This window comes from Nyctereutes procyonoides, unplaced genomic scaffold (assembly GCF_905146905.1).
Source record: "Nyctereutes procyonoides isolate TBG_1078 unplaced genomic scaffold, NYPRO_anot_genome, whole genome shotgun sequence".
Lineage (NCBI taxonomy): Eukaryota > Metazoa > Chordata > Mammalia > Carnivora > Canidae > Nyctereutes > Nyctereutes procyonoides.
The window spans coordinates 55,759,854-55,782,245 of record NW_026575052.1 but is presented as its reverse complement, the minus strand read 5'-3'; the positions used below and the strand labels follow the sequence as shown (position 1 = coordinate 55,782,245).

Sequence of the window (22,392 nt, the reverse complement as noted above, 5' to 3'; positions counted from 1 at the left end):
ATCCATCGATGGACACTTAGGTTGTTTACATATCTTGGCTATTATAAATAATGCGTCAGTGAACATGGGAGGACAAATATCTTTTCCAGTTAGTGTTTTTGTTTTCTTTGGATAAATACCCAGAAGTGGGACTGCTGGATCTTATGGTACTTCCCAGATGCTCCTGGTACTTCTATTTTTAATTTTTAAAAGAAACTTCATATTGTTCTTCACTACTAATTGCACCAATTTACATTCCCAGAAACTGTGCACAAGGGTTCCTACTCTTCCACATCCTCACCAACACTTGTTATTTCTTGTCTTTTGATAATAGCTATTCTGAAAACAAAAATAGCTATTCCGACGGGTGTGAGGTAATATCTCGTTACAGTTTTGAGATTTCAGCATCATAATTCTCACCCATATGCTTAAAGGCAGATATCCATAGGACTTGCACAGGAGAAGTGCAGACAGACAAGGTATGACTAAAATAACAGGTGGCAAACAGTGTCTTTTAACAAGAGGAGGTGAGAGGTATAATTCAGTTTTTCTTGAAGACTCAAAAGATGTTTGAGAATTATTCAGTACTGCTGTTTTATCTGCATGACATCCATTCACTGTTGTCTTTTCTGTGTGTACAAGAGCTAAGAAAAGAGATACCTGGCCAGTAAAATGCAGAATCGTAGAGAATATGGCTTCAAACTCAGCTAAAAATTAATACCAAGACAACTGTGAGTTCAAAAACAGAACAGCTTTAAATAGTTGTTTAACTCACTCTACTCTGACATGTTTAAATATTTAAAAATCAAAATCCATTCCGTAGCATAATTTTTTCAACTACAAAAGTGATCACATTATGGTTATGAGACTCTAAATTAATATAACTGGGTGAGCTATCAAGAAAAGAACTAACTTCTTGTGGATTTTTGCTCCCAAGAATCATCACAAAAAAGAAAGTAAGGGGTGATTTTTCCCCAAGACCAGTCAAGTTTTTAGTATTCTAGAATTTGTGGCTCTCCCTCCCGGAGATGCAATTTACAGATTGCTTATTTGCTTGGTGTTTGTTTATTTGATTGGGAGGCTAACCCAAATAAGTCTTTTCTGGAGGAGGACCTTGACTAATTGAGATAATTATCTGGCACTGACATCAGGAGTGGCCAAGAACATACAGGTCACAGTCCCCCTCCCTATTCTTCCTGAGTCCTGGTGAGACCCAAGGGAAAGGAAGAGAACCATTTGCCATTGGCGGGGAGGTGTGGTTGGGAGACTGATATCAAATTTTTGTTGATCTTGGCAGGTGGACGCTCCGAGCCAGATATAACCATGACTTACAAAAATAAGGACACGTGGTTGTTTTATATTTTGAATACTGAGAAGCAATTCCCTCTTACATCTGTAGTTTTTTGTTGTTGTTTTCTGCTCTTGAGCAAAACTCCTATAGGGAGAGCAGTTTCTTTCATCTCCTCCACCTCATTTCCACCCACCTTGGTTTCCCCAGGGTAACTACAGCAGCCGGATGCCCTTACGCTGGTCCCATGGTTCCTAAGTCAACATCTCCCAAAGCCAAGCCTATCACTTGGTGAGCACTCAAAATGCATCGCCCCCCCACCTCCCCAGGTCTGAGGACTGATTGTGCTGACTTCCTAAACGGTTCCATGAGTCTTCTTGTTGTCCTTTGGGAATCTCTAAATTACCACATGACCCAACAATTCCACTACTAGGTACACAACCCGCCCCCCAAATGAAAACATGTTGACCCAAAAGTGTGTATATTAATGTCCACATATATGACAAAACTCCATAGAACTAAACACACACACATACAAATGCATGGGAAAAACTGACAAAACCTAAATAAGGTCCCTGCATCGCATTAATGTCCTTCTCCAGGTTATGCTACTGTACTTAATTATGCATTACAGCCCCCAAATAAAACTAACTCAAATATCCACAAACCGATGAATAAACAAAATATGTAATATTTATCTAATGGAGTATGTTCAGTCATAAAAAGGAAAGAGGTACTGATACGTGCTACAACATGGACAAAACTTGAAAACGTTATGCTGAGGGAAACCAGACACAGAAGGACATATTTTGTGATTACCTTTTCTTTTAAGATTTTATTTGTTTACTTAGAGAGAGAGAAAGAGAGAGAGAGAGCATGAGGAAGGGGGTAGAGGCAGAGGGAGAAACAGACTCTCTGCTGAGCAGGGAGCCTGACCTGGAGCTCTATCCCAGGAGCCTGACCTGGAGCTCTATCCCAGGACCCTGAGATCATGATCTGAGCCAAAGGCAGACTAGACTGTTCACCGACTGAGCCACCCAGGTGCCCCTATGATTACCTTTATAGGAATTATTCAAAACAGGCAAATCCACAGAGATAGAAGTAGATTAGATGTTAACAAGGGCCGGGAGAACAGACACGGAATGACTACTAAGAGGCACTGGGTTTCTTTTTGAAGTGATGGAAATATTCTGGAATTAGATAGTGCTGATGGTTGGGCAATATGGTGATTATACTAATGATCACTGAATTAACACTAAAAAATGGTGAATTTTGTGTTATATGAATTTAAAAGTTTAAGATTCTAATACAGCAAGAAAGAGAGAGAGAGAGAGAGAGAGAGAGAGAGAGAAGAATCCATCAGCCTTGAGCCACAGCTCTCTCCTTCTTGGTGACACAATCTGACATATTACCCTCCAGCTCCAAGGATTTTCTGTCTACCCCCCCGCCCCCCCCCCAGAGGACAGCCCACAGCACTGTCCTTCCTGACCACACAGCATTGTTCTCAACTCCAGCTCTGCTCAGAGTGATGGCTGCTGGCCAAGTTCCCCAGCCCTCTATGGACATGCTGTTCTGGAGCTCGCCAAGGCACTGCCACCTGTATTACCCCTGAAGTGTAGACACTGCATCCCAGGCCTCCAGCCATTCTAGAGTCAATTCAATTTCCTTTAGCCTGAGAATATAGGTCCTGAACTTCGTTTTACAGAAATAAAGATACCATATTGCCACAGGTGGAAGTGTGTCAATCCCCAAAGTCTAACCCCCCAGTACTTTATTGGATATAATGTTTTTACAGAGGTCATCAAGTGAAAATGAGGTTATCTGGATTAGGGTAGGTGGGTCCTAATCCAATAATCATTATAAAAAGGAGAAATTTTGGAGACGGACACACACAGAAGATGGCATGAAGATGCACAGGGAGAAGACAGCCATGTGCCTGGAGTGATGCATCTACTAGCCCAAGAACATCAGGAATTGCCATCAAACACCAGAATCTCGAAGATGCAAGGAAGGATTTGCCCCTAGAGCCTTCCAAGAGAGCGAGGCCCTGCCAACACTCCTGGCCTCCAGAACTGTGAGAGAATCAATTTCTGTTATCTTAAGCCAACTAGTTGTGGTACTTTGTTACAGCAACTCTAGGAAACTAATACACAGAGAAAAGCACAGGGTTGTCGCAGCATGGATGGCACAGATGCCTATGTTTAAAAACAGAACCTGCCAGTGCTACTCATAAATGGAACAAACCACCCATAGGACAACCCGAAGGGATCCCCAGGGGATTAATTACACTGTGAGAAAAAAGTCCACCTCTAAGGGTTACAGACTCTACGGTTCCATTTATAAGCGCTCTTCACATGACAAAATCCTAGAGATGGAGCAAAGATCCCTGGTTGCCAGGGCATGGAGAGAAGGTGAGAGAGGAAGGCGGCTGTGGCAGCAACAGAGGAGGAGGAGGGAGCCTTGTGACCGGGACTGCTCTGTGCCTTGAGGCGCTGTGACAAACCCGTCCAGGACTAAACGCACACGCGCACTGATGCGTGGAAAGTCGGCAAAAGATGAATAAGTCCTGTGGATGGTGTTAAGGTCAATTTCCCGATTGTGATGCTGTATTATAGTCATACCAGATGCTCCCACACGGGGGGGGGGGGGGGGGGGCGGGGAGACAGACTGCCGCCCAGGGACCACTCACTCGTCTCGCCTCATTTCGCTCCTATAACCGGGATCTCTGTGCCATCGGGAGCTTTCTAGTCACAGGCTGTTTTTTAATAACGTCAGGCTTCAGGGAAGGAAGGAAGGAAGGAAGGAAGGAAGGAAGGAAGGAAGGAAGGAAGGGAGGGAGGGAGGGAGGGAGGGAGGGAGGGAGGGAGGGAGGGAGGGAGGGAGGGAGGGAGGAAGGAAGAGAGAAAGGAAGAGAGAGAGAGAGGGAGGGAGGGAGGGAGGGAGGGGAGGAGCAGCCCACCTGCAGAGAGGCAGCCAGCCGGCAGGGTGGGAGCACGGGCTGCGCCGGGGCGGGGGTGACAGCGGTCGGGCCCCTCACCCCCGCGTCCGCGCCCCCTTCACACCCTGCACTTTCCTGGGGGAGGAGCGACGCACCGGCCGGGACGGGCCGAGCGGGGATGACGCGGCGGGGCCCGGGGCAGGTGGCTCTGGCGGCAGGTGCCCCGAGCGGCCACACCGCGGCGACAGCTCCGCGGCCACCCAGGCCCGGGGGACCCGCGCCGCCCAGGTCACTCGGCCTTCGTCCCGGCGGCGCGGGGACACCTGAACAGCGAGGTCGGAGCGACCGCGGCCTGGAGGAGCGGCGGGGAGAAGCGCGCGGGCGGGGCGCGGCGCGACTCAGGTGCGGGCGCCCCCGCCCCCCCCGGGGCCGCGGAGTCGGGTCCCTGCGCGGGGGCGCGGGGGCGCGGCGGCCGCTTCCAGGGGGTGGGGGGTGGGGATGCTGAGTCACGGATCTGTCACCGCCGCTCACCTCTCCCCGGCCCTCCGGGGGCTAAAGCAAAAGCGAAAGCGAATGCGCCTCGCGGGGCGGCCGGTCCCGGGAGCGGCGCCCGCCACCGCGTCCGCGGCGCTCGCGCATCTGCGCGGGGCCGATGGGGCGGACGGGGCGGACGGGGCGGATGGGGCGGATGGTGCCGCCGCTCCGGGGCCGCCGGCTCCCCGCGCTCCCCGCGCTGCTGCTGCTGCTGCTGCTGCTGGTGCTGCCGCCGCTCCGGCCCGCGACGCCGGGTAGGGAGAGGCGGCGCCCCCCGGCGGGAGGGGAGGGCGGGAGGGCGCGGGCGCGGGGACACGTGCAGGCGGGCGCGAGAGGGCAGCGCCCCGAGGCGACCCGCCCCGCTCGCGGCCGCCCGGGGCCGGGCTCTGAACGCGCAGGCTTCCCACATCCCCGAGGCGGAGGTTAGGAGCGGGGTCGGCGGGGGGGGGGGGGGGGGCGGGGGCAGGACGGGGTGGCAGCGCGTTGGGCAGCTGGCCCCCCGGAGCGACCTGCAAACAGCCCCGAGGTCTTCAGCAGCAGGAAACCCGGGAAGGGCGCGGGCGCGGGCGCGGTGGGGCGGCCTGCAGCGCGGGCACTCGGGCGACGGGGAAGAAATAGTCGGTGATGGCTTGGAGTACCCCACACGGACGTAGGGCGCGGAGGTGTAATCTCGGCAGGAAGAACCCAGTGAGTGACGCATAGGTTTTCATCCCGGGATGCTGGAGAGGAGGGAGGAGAAAGAATAGATGGTCCGGCTTTAACAGGGAGCCAGCCCTCCGAGGCTCTGCAGAAAGCTAGGAACCCTCTCCCCAGAAAAATGCATGAATGCACATGCGTATAAGCCAGGGCCCCATGAAAGGCCATCCATAGATTCTCCAAGAGTTAGTTTACTCAGTGATCTGTGTGTGTGTGTGTGTGTGTGTGTGTGTGTTAAGGCAAGACTCCCAATAATTTGCATTCAGTCCCGTGGATCTGTCCACCTAATACCTAGCACTTGATCAGACCCATCCATCCACATCTGCCACCAGCTGGCTTGGTGTGAATCCTGCAGCCCTGCAGTGTTTCATGAAATTTTATTTTCTCGAGACTATGGATTTTCTCCCACAACTGAGAAAACTCAGCAGAGGGTGAGTTCTAGTTCCTCCACATCTTTGTCAGCACTTGGGTAGGATCAGTCTTTTTTTTTTTCCCCCTGACTGCTGTTGGTGACCTGGTCACCATCTCATCTCCCTACAGTTCCTAGGGAGAACTCTCATCCTTTCATCTCCCTAGCCAGTGTGCAGAGTAGCCAGGCGACTGGGGTAGTGCTCCCAGCACAGTGAGAAAGTGAGATGCAGCGTTAGTCAGGGCCCCACGAGTGCAGAGGGCACTGCAGGTGAGAGCTCCAAAGTTCATTGACATTCCCTCGTGTTTGACCTCACAACGGTACTGCTGCCTTTCTGCAGCTCCCGCTGTTTCTCAGTGTTTCTAGGGCAGGTTTGGTGACATAGAGTAGATAATAAACTTCATACATTTAATTACATGATAAGTTTAGAGGTAAATGTATACACTCAGGAACCATCGTGATCAAGAAGGTAAATATAAACATCACCACCAAATGTCTCCTCTTGTCTTCCATAACCTTTGCCTCCCGCCCAACGCCCAACACTATCCCCCCAGGCCACCACCATGGGCTTTTAGTCACTTTGACTTGTTGCCATTTCTAGAATGTTATATAAATGAAGCCGTACAATATGTACTCTTTCATTGTCTGGCTACTTTTATGCATAGTTACTGTTCTGAGAATTCCCCCTTCATCTTCTAATTTGTGTCAATAGCTTGTTCTTTATTATTGCTGAGAAGTATTTCATTGCATGGGTACCATACTGTTTGTTTATCCACTCGGTTGTTACTAAACATCTGGGTTGTTTCTGGTTTGGGCTGTTACATCGAAAGCTGTTATGATCATTCACTAATCGGTTTTGTGTGGACACAGGCTTTCATGTCTTTTGGGTAGAGAAAATGGGAGCAGGATGGCTGAATCATATGACATGTATGTGTTTAATTTTTACATTCCCACCAGCAGGGGGTGAGTTCTAGTTTCTCCACATCTTTATCAGCACTTGGTAGGATCAGTCTTTTTTTTTTTCCTTGAAAAAAGTTTTCCACCTTTTTGAGATATAATATACATATAAGATTAAGATGTACAATACGTACAACATGAGGATCTGATATATGTACATCTTGTGACATGATTACCACATTCATCGCCTCACACATTTACCAAAGTGTGTGTGTGTGTGTGTGTGTGTGTGTGTGTGTGGTCAGTCTCTTCAATTGTACCCATTCTAATAGGTGTGTAGTGGACTGTCATATTTTTTTCTCATAGTTTTTAACTTTCATCTCCCTAATAACCAATGATGTTGAGCATCTTTTCATGTGCTTATTTGCCATCAGTATTCTTTGGTAAAGTGCGTGGTTAAAACTTTTGCCCTTTAAATATTGAGTTGTCAAATTATGATTGAGTTTGGAGAGTTCTTTATATATTTTAGATACAAGACCTTTATCAGATATAATTTGGAAACATTTTCTCAGAGTCTGTGGCTTGTCTTTTCATTCTCTTAACAGTGTCTGATTAACAGAAAGTTTTAATTTTGATGAAGTTCAGTTTATTTCTCTTAGGTATTATGTTTTCAGTGTCATCTTTAAGAAATCTTTGCCTAACTTAAGGTTGCAAAGGTTTTCTTGTAGAGTTTTCATAGTGTTAAGGCTTTACGTTTATGTCTGTGATTCATTTTGAGTTAATTTTTTATATAATGTAAAGTGTGGATTGAAAGTTCCATATTTGCTTGGTTTCAGGGTTTTATTGCGTAGGGATATCCAATTGTTCCATCACTATTTGTTGAAAAGATGATCTTAACCGAATTGCTCTTACACCTACTTTGAACATCAAATGTTCATAGAAGTGTTGGTTGCTGTAGCCAGAATATCATCGGTCTGATTATATTTCTCTACATTAGCAATAAGCAATTGGAAATTGAAATTTAAAAATATATACATCACTTGCAATAGCATCAAAAAGTATGAACCGCTTATGGATAAACGGACAAAAGATGAGAAAGACCGATGCGTTCAAAACCACAAACCACTGCTGAGAGAAATTAAAGCAGACCTAAACAAATGGAGACACATACCTCTCGGACTGGACAAATCAATTAGGTAACGATTCCAACCCCCAAGTCAAAATTTCAGTAGGCTTTCATGCAAAAATTTAAAAAATGATTCCAAAATTTGCTTGGAAATGAATTAAGACCTGGTATAGCCCAAACAACTTTGAAAAACAACGTTATCTAAGTTGGAGAAATAACACTTCTGATTTTGAGACTTATTATAAGGTTACAGTACTCAAGACAATGTAGTATTAGGGTAAAGAGGAACAGAGGGCTAACAGAATAGTCTGTGCCTAATGTTTTTAAATGAGCTTGGAAGGGAAGTGGATACAAATTATCCAATTTGCTACCTGGTACTATGATCCTGATCAGAAATTATAGAGAGAAGCCCCTTCCTTATCACCAGTGGAACAAAGAATATATAGTCTCCGATATGTTCCTGCTAGTTTACAGTGCTAACAGACACAGAAAATTGCTGTTATCTGTTCTTAGTAAAAAGGCATTATTTGGAGGGGAAATCCATCATTTTAGGCAAGAAGTAATTTACTGCTTAAAGATCCTCACAGGGATCCCTGGGTGGCGCAGCGGTTTGGCGCCTGCCTTTGGCCCAGGGCGTGATCCTGGAGACCCGGGATCGAATCCCACATCGGGCTCCCGGTGCATGGAGCCTGCTTCTCCCTCTGCCTATGTCTCTGCCTCTCTCTCTTTCTCTCTCTGTGACTATCATAAATAAATAAAAATTAAAAAAAAGCTTTTAAAAAAAAAAAAAAAAAAAAAAAAAAAAAAAAGATCCTCACAGCCTGAAAGGCTGCAGACGATTTTCCAAAAGCAGCTGGAATGGATGAGGATTTGTTTGAAGAGAAGTATACCTCACCAACTTGGATTTCGTTATACAGGGTGTTTAGTACAGTTGGGGTGGCTTTACAATTTTTGGGTCTTTAAACATTTTAAAAGCCATTTTTCAGAATTCTGGGGAGTTTTGCTCAAACTCTTCATTTTTTATTTCAGATCAGTTTTATCTAGTTATTATTGTTTTATGCTGCTACTTATAGCAAAAAAAATAATAAAAACTTAAATGCACAAAATATGGCATTTATGGAAATCAACCTAAATGTTCAGTAGTGGAGGACTGCATAAATAAATGCAGTTGCTTTCAAATAATATGCATCATATTACTCAGCTTTTACTAGAAGATCTAGAAGTAGCTATCATTTAGTAGGGAGATACTATGGGGTGTGTGTGTGTCTGTGTCTGTGTGTGTGTGTGTGTAGTTGTCAACCTTTTCTTATTTTTCTGTCATAATTGAAATTGCCTATGTAAAAAGCAAATAAAACTATAAAAGAAGTAGCTCAAAAAAGATATAGAATTTGAGGTTTTTTTTCAGATTCATTTTTAACTAATTAGAGCTGATCTTGTTTGGCAATGTTTTCATGACTTTATAAATTTTGCAAATTGGAATTGAGTTATAGAACTATAAAGTCACCATATATAATATTTGTGCATACCTTTTTTACATTTTATAATATTTTATAAATACATTTTACAATATTTACAACTTGTTTAAACAGTTCCTTATTGCTAGAACTGTGTAATCTGGATAGTTAGGTTGTTTCAAAATGTCTGATGTTCTAAAAAGTAGGAACAACTGGATAAAAATAAACTAAATAGAGCAAAAAGGGCAAGGGAAAACTTCTCAGAGTCTAAAAAAGTGGTATAAATGCTTCTGGGGATATTCTTTACCAATCAAATCATTACTTTGACTAACTTCTTAATTTCTTTTGGGCTAAGTCACTTTTGCCAAATTGATTTTACCAAATAGTGTGTAACTGTGTAAATAAATGTATAAAATTCCCTAGTATATACGCTTGAATTCATATCCCTGTTACTTATTACACATGGTTGATGTTATTTGAATGTTTTCTACTAAGAAAGACTTGATTTTCTTCGGAGCAGTAGGGAGCCACTGAGGGTCTCTGGGCCAGAGGGACACTACTGGACCTGCATGGTGGAAAGATTACTCTTCTAAATAATGTGAAGAATAAACCGTAGTCAAGATGGTCTAGAGGCAGGAAGCTAAGTTAGAGACTTTTGCAACAGTTCCAGTAAATGGTGATGAAATCCTGAACTGAGACACTCTCATTAAGGAAGAGAGGAGGGGGCAGATTTCCTTTTGAGTCTTACAAGCATAGAGTGTATTTCATTCTTTCCCTTTTGTTTGCTCTTCAGCCTATAGCTACTCAACTGTTCAAAGCCCTGATAAATCAATATTTAAGGACCCCACTATGATAAATTCATCTACCACATGAAAGGTGGATTAGGAATCTCAGTTAAGGAGCCTGAGACAGAAAGAACAGAATTTTGAGTTAAAGAAAATGATCTGGGTAGAGTGTGTACTTATAGTGAGTGCCAAAAGGAAGTGAACATGTTGACTTGGTTGGCATTTCAGCTAGAAAAATAATGAAAGAAAATGGATTAATGTGACCACAGAGGCTTTATACTTTTGATGCATCAGTGTCACAGTGAGCCGCTTGACAGGAGCAATGACATCTCATACTTCTTTGTGTCCTACTACTCTTTGCATGCTGTAGACATACATATAAATGGTAGAACAATAGGAAGAAAAATATTGGAATGGATTCTGACTCTCCTGAAAGAATGGGAGGGGCATGCTAACACAATACCTTTTCAACTCTGGATATGAGACTAGGCCAAGAATACTTACCATATTAGACTGTAAGCCAACTTGATAAAGAAGTCTGATTTACAAGTTCTGCAAAATAGAGAAAGGCGTGGCCCTAAACACAATTTGGGTGACTTCATTTATGATCTTAAGGGACTTGTATATGGGGTTTTGTTGGGGGTTTTTTTTTGGGTACTTAAGAGTTTTTAAAATCCCAGAACCTTAAATTTATGACTATTTACATTATTTCATCCATTCCTCTCTGTATATTCATAAGCCACTAACCCCAGAAGGCACCTATCACATACCAGGCTTAGCATTGTGAGAGTACCAGAGAACTTTGAAATACATTTACCACCTCTGAGGAGCTTACAGTATTGTAAGGCAAGACTTGCTTATGTGGAATGTCTAAGGAATAATGTTATAAGAAAACATATAGGGAAATTATAACTGAAGTATCAAAAGATATAATTGGGGTCTCTAGAAAGAAAGGTTATTGATACAGTCAAATGTATTATCCCCAGTGTACTTATGAGAGAATCTAGTTTTGTAGGATAAATAACTGGCCATTGTGCGGCTAACAGGGCTGGTTTCAGCATATTGATATCCTTGTGCCTTCATATATCAATTAGTATCTTTCTTCGAGGCCTGTTCACAATCTACTAGTGGTCTAGTAGAATGGCAGAGTAGACAGTCTGAAAAATCTCCTGCTACAAAACACCCAGAAATGATGAATAATACAGAGCAAATACCTATTAAAATCCAGAGCTAATAAAATATGTATTCAACTATATAAAGCAAAAAAAAATCTATGGTGGTGTTTATAATATATGTAGAAGCAAAATGTATGACAACAATAACACAAAGCCTGGGAGAAGAAAAATGGAAGGATATTGCTGACAGTTTTTACACTGTATCTGTGAAGCAATAGAATGTCACTTGCAGGTGAACTGTGAAGTGTTAAAGACATACCATAAACCCTAAGGCAACCACCAAAATCATACGACAAATAATTACAGTTAGTAAGCCAACAAAGTGGATAAAATGAAATCATGAAATATACTCAGATTATCTCATGACATGATCATCTCCATAGAAAATCTATGGAATCCACAAAAATACTCTTAGAATAAGTGAGTTTAGAAATGTTGCAGACTACACAATTAACTTATCAATATATAAAATACTAGCGACAAGCAATTAGAAATTGAAAAAAAGACCATTTGTGTTGACGTAAAAAATAAGAAATATTTAAGAACACAGTTGACAAAAAATGTACAAAATCAGTACCCAAAAACCTATAAAGCATTTCTGAGATAAACTACTAAAGATTTAAATAAACTGAGAGAGATGCTATATTTATAGATATTGAGAAGATTCAATATTATTAAGACGTCATTTTTTTCGCCAACTTGATCTATAAATGTAATGCAATTCCAATCAGACTTTCAACAGGATTTCTTTTTTTTTTAAGATTTTATTTATTCATGAGAGACACAGAGAGAGAAAGGCAGAGACATAGGCAGAGGGCTCCCTGTGGGGAGCCCAATGCAGGACTGGATCCCAGGACTCTGGGATCACAACCTGAGTGGAAGGCAGATGCTTCAACCACTGAGCCCTTTTTTTTTCTTTTCTTTTCTTTTTTTTTTTTTTGGTTAGTAGAAAATGATATACTGGTTGGAAAAAATTCAGTAAGGGACCAAACTCAACTTAAAAATGATTAACAAAGTTGCAGAATTTACACTACCTGACTTCAAGATTTATTATGACGCTATAATAATCAAGACAGTGTGGTATTGGTGTCAAGATTAACAAATAGATATATCGATGGAACAGAATAGCAAGTCCAGAAATAAACCCACTCATACTTGGTCCTGGCTCAGGATCCTAAACCAATACCACCAGAGGTCCACTACTGTGAGAAAAGGGCAAGGAAGCTTTTTCCTACACAAATCCTGTAAGGATCCAAGGGAGAAGTGACTACAAGATGTTAAGAAGCAATATAACTGAAAGCTCCAACCCCAAGAGCCAGACACACAGCCTGCCTAAGATTGAGGCAAGACTAGGACAACAGAAAACTTTTCTTGACCCCACCACCACCAGGCAAGTAAGCACCAAGTAACGTTCATAGCAGTTAACCACCAAAGGTGTGGTGGGCAAGAGTGTGGAGGTATCCTCTTGGGGTTTAGATACATAGATAAGGATGAAAAATACAGGTGGATTAGGAACACAGAGAAACACTCTGGCCCTCCGCCCTAAGCACACAAGAACAATAGAGGAATTTGAAGCCAGTGGTGTTCTGAAGGCAACAAAATCCAAACCCAATTCAACAACTGACTAGATGGACTCCATCCCCCTATATTGTCAGTTTAGCCAAAGAAGTTTTCCCATTTTCAAACATAAATACTATTTTACTTCAGTCCTACACACATCGTCCAGCATTCAATCAAAAATTATATGACACACTAAAAAGCAACAATACAATCCCATTATCAAGGGACAAAGCATAAACAACAAGATTCAGAGATGACCCAATAATTGGAACTATGAGACTGGAAGTTAAAATAAATATCACTAACCTGTTAAAGGCTCTAGAGGAAAGGATGGATAGTATTTCTGAACAAATGAGTAATTTCAGCTGAGAGGTGGAAACCGTAACATAGTGTCAAATGGAAATTTTAGAAATTAAAATAAAACAAAACAAAACAGTAATCAAGATGAAGAAAGGTTTCAACAGACTTATCAGAACATTTGATGCAGCCAAGGAAAGAATCATAAACTTGAATAGGTCGGTAGAAATTACTCTAACAGAAACACAAAGAGAAAAAATGGAGAAAAAAAAGTGAGACAAAGTATGCAAGAGCTATAGGACAACAGAAAATAGTTTAATACATGTGTAACCAGAATTCCAGAAACTAAGGAGAATGGGGCAGAAGAAATATTTGAAGAGGTAACAGTTTAGAATGTCCCCAAATTCATAAAAGATATTAAGTCATAGATCCAGGAAGATCAGAGAACACCAAGCAGGATAAATGCCTCTCCCTCCCATCCAAAACACCCTCACATCTAAACACATCATACTTAAACCACTGAAAAGCAATGATGAAGAAAAACTGTGATAAAGCAGATAAAGATACATTACTCAGAAGAATGAAGATAAGAATTAGAGCAGACTTATCAGAGATTATTCAAGCCATTAAAAATGGTTTTTAAAATGCTAAAATAAAACAAATAAAACCTGTCAAGCCAGAATTCTATAACCAGGATAACTAGCTATCGTTAAAAAACTGAAAGCAAAATACTCTTCTCTGACAAACAAAAAGTGAAAGGATTCATCACCAGCAGGCTCATACTTTAAGAAACACTTAAAAAAAAAGTTCTTTAGGCAAAAGGAATATAATCCTAAACAGAAACTTGGATCTATAAAAAGAAAAGCTCTAGAAATGGTTAAAATGGAAGTAAATAAAATATATTTATCCTTTTAAATCACTCTAAAAAATATCTGACTATCCAAAGCAAAAATGGCAAAGTATTGCATTTATAGAATATATAAAAGTAAAATGTACAACAGCAAAAAAAGGGGGGGAGGGAGAAATTTTAGGTATGCATTGGTAGAGTTCTTTTTTTTTAAGATTTTATTTATTTATCATGAGAGACACAGAGAGAGGGGCAGAGACACAGGCAGAGGGAGAAGCAGGCTCTTCACAGGGAGCCTGATGCAGGACTCGATCCCAGGACCCTGGAATCACGCCCTGAGCCAAAGGCAGACTCTCAACTGCTGAGCCACCCAGGCATCCCTAGAGTTCTTAACTATATGTGAGGTGCTGTAGCTGTAATACTGTTTGAAGGTAGCCTTTGATGAAGTAAAGATATATATTGTTTACCTTAGTGAAACCACTAAAAATAATTTAGAGTGGTACATATAATAAGCCAATAGTGAAGATAAAGTGGGATAATAAATAAGTCAATCCAAAAGCAGGCAGGATAGTGGAAAAATGAACAATGATCAGATGGAACAAATAACTAGCAAAATGGTAGTCTTAAATCCAGCCACATTAATAATTACATTAAATACAAGTGATCTAACCATATCAATCAAAAAACAGAGAATCTTCAATTAAATTAAAAAAAAACAACACTCCACTATATGCTGCATATAAAATAGCCACTTTGAATATACAAGCAAAGACAGATTAGAAGAAAAAGAATGGGAAAAGATATACCATGCAAACAATAATCAGAAGATATCCGGAGTATTTGTATTATAGCAAACAAAGTAGATATCAGAAGAAGGGATATTACCAGGACATTAATTCACCAAGGAATATTACCAGGAATATTAATTCACCAAGAAGACATAGAAATCCTAGTTGTGTTTGCACTTACACAATGGAGCTTCAAAATTCATAAAGCAAATCTAATAAAACTGAAAGAAGTAAAATACAAACCAAAATTATAGTTAGAGACTTTAACACTATTCTTTCAGTAATAAAAAACAAAACAAAACAAAAAACTGGGATGCCTGGGTGGCTCAGTAGTTGAGCATCTGCCTTTTCAGGGTGTGATCCCAGAGTCCCACATCAGGCTCCCCACAGGGAGCCTGCTTCTCCTTCTGCCTGTGTCTCTGCCTCTCTCTCTATGTGTCTCTCATGAATAAATAAAAATCTAAAAAAAAACTAATAGGAAAAAACCATAAGTATACAGAAGATCAAAACTTTAATCTAACTGGCATGTACAGAAGTCTCCAGTCCAACAACCAGATAACACATTTCTTTCAAATATATCTGGAACACTCACCAAGAGAGACCATACTATGGGCCATAAAGCAAACCTCAAAAAATTCCAAATCATTGAATTTACACAAAATATGTCCTGTAACCACAAAGGAATTAAATTAGAATGCCTTAACAGAAAAATATCTGGAAAATCCTCAAATGTGTCAAAATTCAACAAAACCTTTATAAATAATCTATGGGCCAAAGAAGAAATTATAAGGGAAAATAGAAAATATTTTAGTTGAATGATAATGAAAATACATTTAAATAAGCTATAATTTGTGGAACTCAGTTAAAAGAGATCTGAGAAAGAAATTAATCATATTAAGTGTTTATATTAGAAAAGAAGAAAAGTCTCAAATCAGTGATCTAAGCTTTCACCTGAAGAAACCAGACAACAATGAGCAAATAAACCTTAAGCAAAAGGAAGAAAATGGTAATTATAAAGAGCAGAATCAATGACATTGAAGCAGAAAACAATAAAGAATATATCAATTAAACTAAAGGCTGGTCATTTCAATAGATCAATAAAAGTGTAAGTCTCTAGCCAGACTGATCAAGAAGAAAAGTCAATAAACATGAACTACCAACCCTGGGAATGAAAAGGAGCATCACTGCAGATCCTACAGATATCTGATGGCTCAGAAAGTCTTATTATAAATAACTTTATGGCTGGAAATATGACAACTTAGGTAAAATGGACAAATTCATTGAAACACAAATACAAAAGCCCATTTGGGAATAACCTGAGTTGTCTTATAGCTTAGAGAGTTAAAGTTGTAGTTTAAAACAACTCCAACAAAAACTTACAGACCCAGATGGCTTCACTGGCTAATTCAAAAAAAATAAAAATAAAAATAAACATAAAAATAAATCAAAGGCATGAAAATTTGAGAGATCGCTAAATCCTCAACAGCAGTGGAATATGGAAGGTAGGTGATAACTACCTGACAATGCAGAATTCTGTGCTGCATAAAATTGTCACTTAAGAAAGATAGTGAAATAAAGACTCAAACAAAAAGAAAATAATAACAGGTAATGGCATTAAAGCATCTCTAAGGTTCTTATATTGCTGGGGAGGAGGCTGTGGATATCAATTTCTTCACATTATTAAGGATGCATGTTAAAGAGGTTAGTATAATCACTACATGAGACAGGTCACTTAACATGGAATAGTAACAATTCTAAACTTGTATAACTATAAAGCATAGGCTCAAAATACACGAGGCAAAAATGGTTAGAACTATTTTAAGAATTAAATAGGGACTCCTCGGTTGCTCAGCAGTTGAGCCACCGGTGTGTGGCTCAGGGATCCCGAGGACCTGGGATCAAGTCCCACATTGGGTCCCCATGGGGAGCCTGCTTCTCTCTCTGCCTATGTCTCTGCCTCTCTCTGTGTGTCTCTCATGAATAAATAAATACAGTCTTTAAAAAAATAAAAATAAAAAATTAACAAATACACAATCATAATGGAGACTTTTAACATACCCCTCTAAATATTTGACGGATCAAATGTGACAATAAATCAGTGAGAATACAAAGGTTGTCAAAACAATTAACAAGCTTGATCAAATATGGAACAATTTGTCTAAGAACTGAATAATACGAATTCTTTTCAAATACTCAGAGAACATTTCTTTTTTTTTTAATTTTTATTTATTTATGATACTCACAGAATGAGAGAGAGAGGCAGAGACACAGGCAGAGGGAGAAGCAGGCTCCATGCACCTGGAGCCTGACGTGGGATTCGATCCTGGGTCTCCAGGATCGCGCCCTGGGCCAAAGGCAGGCGCTAAACCGCTGCACCACCCAGGGATCCCGTCAGAGAACATTTCTAAAAACTGGGGCCCCTGGGTGGCTCAGTGGTTGAGCATCTGCCTTTGGTTCTGGTCATGATCCTGGGATCCTGGGATCGAGTCCCATATCAGGTTCCCCATAGGGAGCCTGCTTCTCCCCCTGCCTGTGTCTCTGCCTCTCTCTCTCTGTGTCTCTCATGAATGAATAAATTAAAATCTTAATAAAAAAAAACTGACTCTCTGTTACCAGGCTATAAAATCAGCCTTAATACATTTCAAATGATAGGTATTACATAGACTAACTTCTCTGACCACAAGGAATATAAGTCAGGAAAAAAATAACCAAAAAATTACCTAGGATAAAACAAAACAAAAGCACCAAATACCACCTTCTGGAAACTTAGAGCCCTAAGTACTTATGTTAGAAAATAAGGAAAGCCTCACATTATGAGCTAAGCATCCAACTACAGACATTATAGAAAAGCAGAATAGGTCCAATAGGAGTAGAAGAACAAAACAATAAGGATAAAAACAGATATCAATAATATTGAAAACAGATGTACATTAGAGAGATGAACAAATCCAATAGTTGGTTCCTTGAAAAATCTACTAAAATGAACAAACCTCTAGCAGAATTAATCAAGAATAAAAGAGAATACATAAATAATCTTAGGCATGTAAAAAAGTGCATAAATGAAACATTTAAAATACCTTCATGCTAGTAAATAGTAGGTGACAAGTCCTTGTTTAAACAACAACAACAACAACAACAATTTACTGAGATGTCTGAGTGGTGAAGCATCCAACTCTTGATTCTGGCTGGCTCAGGTCATGATCAAGCCCACATTGGGCACCACGCTGGGTGTGGAACCTGCTTAAGATTCTTTCTCTCCTCTCCTTTTGCCCCTCCCCCTTCTAGAAAAAAGCAAACATAAAAACACAAACCAAAAGAAAAAAATGATTACCAAAACTAAGTCAAGAAGAAATAGAATAAACCTGAAAATTCCCTTTCAAAACAGGAACAAGACAAAGTTTCACACTATAATCCCTCCTTTTCAACTTTATACAAGAAGTCCTAACTAATATAGTTAGACAAGAAAATAGACATACAGATTGGAAAAGAACTTTTCAAGCTCTTATTTTCAGATATATGATTGTTATGCTCTCACAATAATTTGCAGATAATTATTAAGGATTGAGCTAGATTGTTGAATTAAAATTCAATATTCAAGAATCAATATTCTTTCTGTGTACCTGCAAAAAGCATTTTGAAAATACACTTTTTAAAAAGATGACATTTACAAAGCACACCTCCCCACCCAAAATTAAGTACCTACTAATAAATCAACAAAAGATACATCACTCCTGGGGACCTAGGTGGCTTAGTAGGTTAAGTGGCTCAGGTCATGATCTCAGGGTCCTGGGATCAAGCTACATTAGGCTCCCTGCTCAGCGGGAAGTCTGCTTCTCCCTCTCCCTCTCCTTCTCCCTCTCTACTCTCTTTCTCAAACAAAAATCTTTTCAAAAAAATCTATATCACTCCCTTATATAGAAAATCATAAAACTTTCTGAAAGAAACCTAAATAAGTAGAGATAGACATTGTTTTTGGATAAAAAAGACTGAATATCTTAAAAGATGTCAATTCTCCCCAAATCTATCCTTCAATTTAATTTCAATAAAAATGCTAACAAGATTATTTGTGGAAATTGATAAAGTGATTCTAAAATTCATATCAAAAAGCCAAGAATAGCCAAGAAAATATATTAGAAGAACACAAGGAAGGAAGGTATTCTTGCTCTATAAAATATCAGGACTTACTATCTAAATTATGGTGTGGAGATAGAAAAATAAATCAATGAAATAGAATAGCCTAACTAGAGACAAAATATAGATCGTTAATTTATGATAGAGCTGAAAAGATGAATATTTATAATAAATCAGTGAAATAAGTGGCTATCTTTGTTTTAGAAAATGAAATTGAGGGGCGCCTAGATGCATCAGTCAATTGAGCATCCAACTCTTGCTCTCCGTTCAGGTCTCGATCTCAGAGTTGTGAGTTCAAGTCCCGCACTGGGCTCCATACTTGGCATGGAGCCTTCCAAAAAAGAGAGAGAGAGAGAAATTGAATTCTTATCTCACATCGTACACAAAAATCAATTGCATAATGACTTAAATTTGAAAGGCAAAAATATAAAACTCCTAGAGGAAAAACTAGGAGAATCTCTTTATAACTTAGAGTTAGGGAAAACCTCTTGAGAAAGACACCAAAATTCCAATCTTAAATGTAAAACACTGATAAATTTCACTACATTCAAATTAAAAAATTCTATTTATCCAAATGCACCAAAAAGAAAATAATGATAAGCCATTATCTGGGAGAAAGTATTTGTAACATCCAAATAACAAAAAGTTAGTATCAAAAATACACAAAAAATACAATAAAAAGCAAAAGACACCTAATAGAAAAACTGGCAAAAACATACAGGCATGCTATTGATTAAAAAACACACAGTTTATGGGCAGCCCGGATGGCTCAGCGGTTTAGCGCCTCCTTCAGCCCAGGGTGTGATCCTGGAGACCCGGGATGGAGTCCCACGTCGGGCTCCCCGCGTGGAGCCTGCTTCTCCCTCTGCCTGTGTCTGTGCCTCTCTCTCTCTCTCTCTCTCTCTCATGCATAAATAAATGAAATCTTAAAAAAATACACAGTTTATAAACACATGAAAAGCTGATCAACCTCACTGATAACAGGGAAACGCAAATTAAGTCCCATGAGCTACCAAATCATATACACCAGTTTGACAAAAATTAAGATAGACAAATGTTAGTGAGGTTGTGGAAAAATAATTCACCTATAGCTGGTTGAAGTGTAAATGGGTACAGTCACTTTGGAAAACAATTTGGTATTATCCAGCAAAATTGATTTTGTGCATGTGCTATATCCCAGCAATGCCATTGCTAAGAAAATACCATACAGAAACTCTTTCTCATGTGCATCAAGAGACAGATATAAGAATAGTCTTAGTATTATTATTTGTAATAGCAAAGACACTGGAAACAATCCAAATGTTAAAACAGTTAAAAATGGATAAACTGTGGCATATTAATACAATACTTTACTACCAAAAGTGAACTCCAGCTATATGCATCAACATAAATAAAAACATAACACAGTGTCAAAGGCATAGTAGAGAAGAATATATGTCATATGATTCAACTTATAAAAATTCAAAAGCATAAAAAGTAGATACTATATTATTTGGGAATGCACATTTATATAGTAAAACCATAAATGAAAGCAAAGAAATGATTATTACAAACATCAGCGTAGTGTTCATTTCTTGGGGAGATAAAGGGGGAGGCATGCAGTTGGGTAAGGCACTCAAGTGGCCTTTAAGCTACTAGTAATATTCTTTCTTAAACTGATTGGACTATGAATGAGTCTTCATTTTATGATTAATCCTTAAGCTGTATATAAGCATTTTATATACTTTTGTATGTGTGATTTTCACAGTAAGAGTATTTTAGGCATGTACAGAAGAGGAAGAGGATGCTGAGCAGAGGGTACTCTGAGACAGCCATCCCTCTCAAATACAAATTATGTAGCTGATTTTTGACTCACTCTGGTAAAACACTTGTCAACAATAAATGGATTTAATCAACTGCGAATAATCAACATTCAAACATCTATTCAAAAAAATAAATGGAGAAACTAAAGGTCAAATTATAGCCTGCTAAAGAGAAATGAGTGAACTAAAAGATAAGTCTGAAAATATTATTCAGAGTATAACAAGAGAAACAGATGGTAAAGCAGAATTTAAAGATAGGAAGGACAGAGCTATGGAATGAATATTTGTATCCCTCCAAATTCATATGCTGAAGCCCTAATCCTGAATATGATGGTATTAGGAGGTGGGGCCTTTGGAAGGTAATTCAATTTAGATGAGGTCATCAAGGTGAAGCCATGATAGGATTAGTATCCTTATAAGAATAAGAAAAGCCCAGAGCTCTCTCTTTCTTCACCATGTGACAATGGACAAGAAGGCAGTGGTCCATAAACCATGAAGTGGGCTCCCGCTAGAACCCAACCATGCTAACACCTTATCTTGGACTTCCAATCTCTGGAACTATGAGAAATAAATGTTATCATCCAATCTATGGTATTTGTTATAGCGGCATGAACTAAGAAAACTAGAATAAGGATCATGATTAGAGCTCCATAAGACGGTAATATGAATGATGATGAAGAGGACATAGGAGGTAACGGTTGAGTATTTTCCAGAAATGTCAAAGATATCAAAGACACCAAAGGTCAAATTTGGGAAACACCACCAAGCAAGCTAAACAAAAAGACACCCATACCAAGAACAATTGTGATGAATCTGCAGAGCACCCAAACAAAGAGAAGATCTTAAGTATCTGGAGAGAAAGGACAGACTGCTGACAAAGAAACAATAATTAGACACATGGTGGGCTTTTTAGTAGAACAAAACATTAAAAGCTATAAGGATTCAAAGTGCTGGGAAGAAAAACCATCTGCATAGAATTGTATACCTGGGGAAACTTTTATTCATAACAGTAAGGTGAAACAGGATTCTGGGAAGATGGTAGAGGAGGAAAATATCAGGAATCTATTTACTCTCCTGGACAATAGTTACACTGGCAGAATGTCTGATAGAACTATTTTGGAACTCTGGAATCTGTTGAAAGCTTGAAACTTGCAGGAAAAACCTGGAAGATAAAGTGTGGTCAGTTTCAGCACTTTCCAAAGGAACAGCTACCCAGCCCCCAGCCCCAGCCACAAGGCAGGCAGATGTGGATGCCTGGAGCAGCCTGCACACAGCTTGCAGGATCCAGGGTAGGGCAAAAAGGACCCTGTTCTATAAATATCAGGGATCCTTGCTGTGATTGCTGATTGGTGCTTCTGATCACAGATGTGCTGCCAAGGATGTGGGAAGCCATTGCTGCTGTACCTCTCTCTCTATTGTTGCAAGCCCCTCTCAAAGCAGTTGAAGTGACTCCAGGGGGTTTAGACAGCCAGCACCCTTCTCTTCCCCTGCTCTTTTTTCCTATTTCCTCCTTTTGGAAGCCAGATATTAAAGACTAGGACATTCATAAACAACTGCATATTTAGGGAAAAACAGAAGGTGACCAGGTAAACTCAGAGAAAAGTTTAGAAAAGACCTGAGGAGACCTTAAGGTTATACCTCAGGCTGACCTCTGGCACAGTGATGGCCTGCAACAATCAAAAGAAT

The 22,392-nt window shown here is 40.1% G+C and overlaps 1 protein-coding gene across 5 annotated transcripts in view; it reads left to right on the top strand.

Moving 5' to 3' along the window:
• The first annotated feature begins 4,731 nt into the window (after window positions 1–4,731).
• The window catches only part of IL15RA (interleukin 15 receptor subunit alpha), a 52,145-nt gene continuing 34,484 nt past the window's right edge, over window positions 4,732–22,392 (top strand). For all 5 annotated transcript variants that reach the window (XR_008665235.1, XR_008665234.1, XM_055331133.1 and 2 more), the window contains exon 1: window positions 4,732–4,993. Coding sequence is in view for 3 of the 5 variants with exons in the window: in XM_055331133.1 (XP_055187108.1) it covers window positions 4,858–4,993 (136 nt within the window). In the remaining 2 variants the exon portion in view is untranslated. The remainder of the gene's footprint in view (window positions 4,994–22,392) is intronic.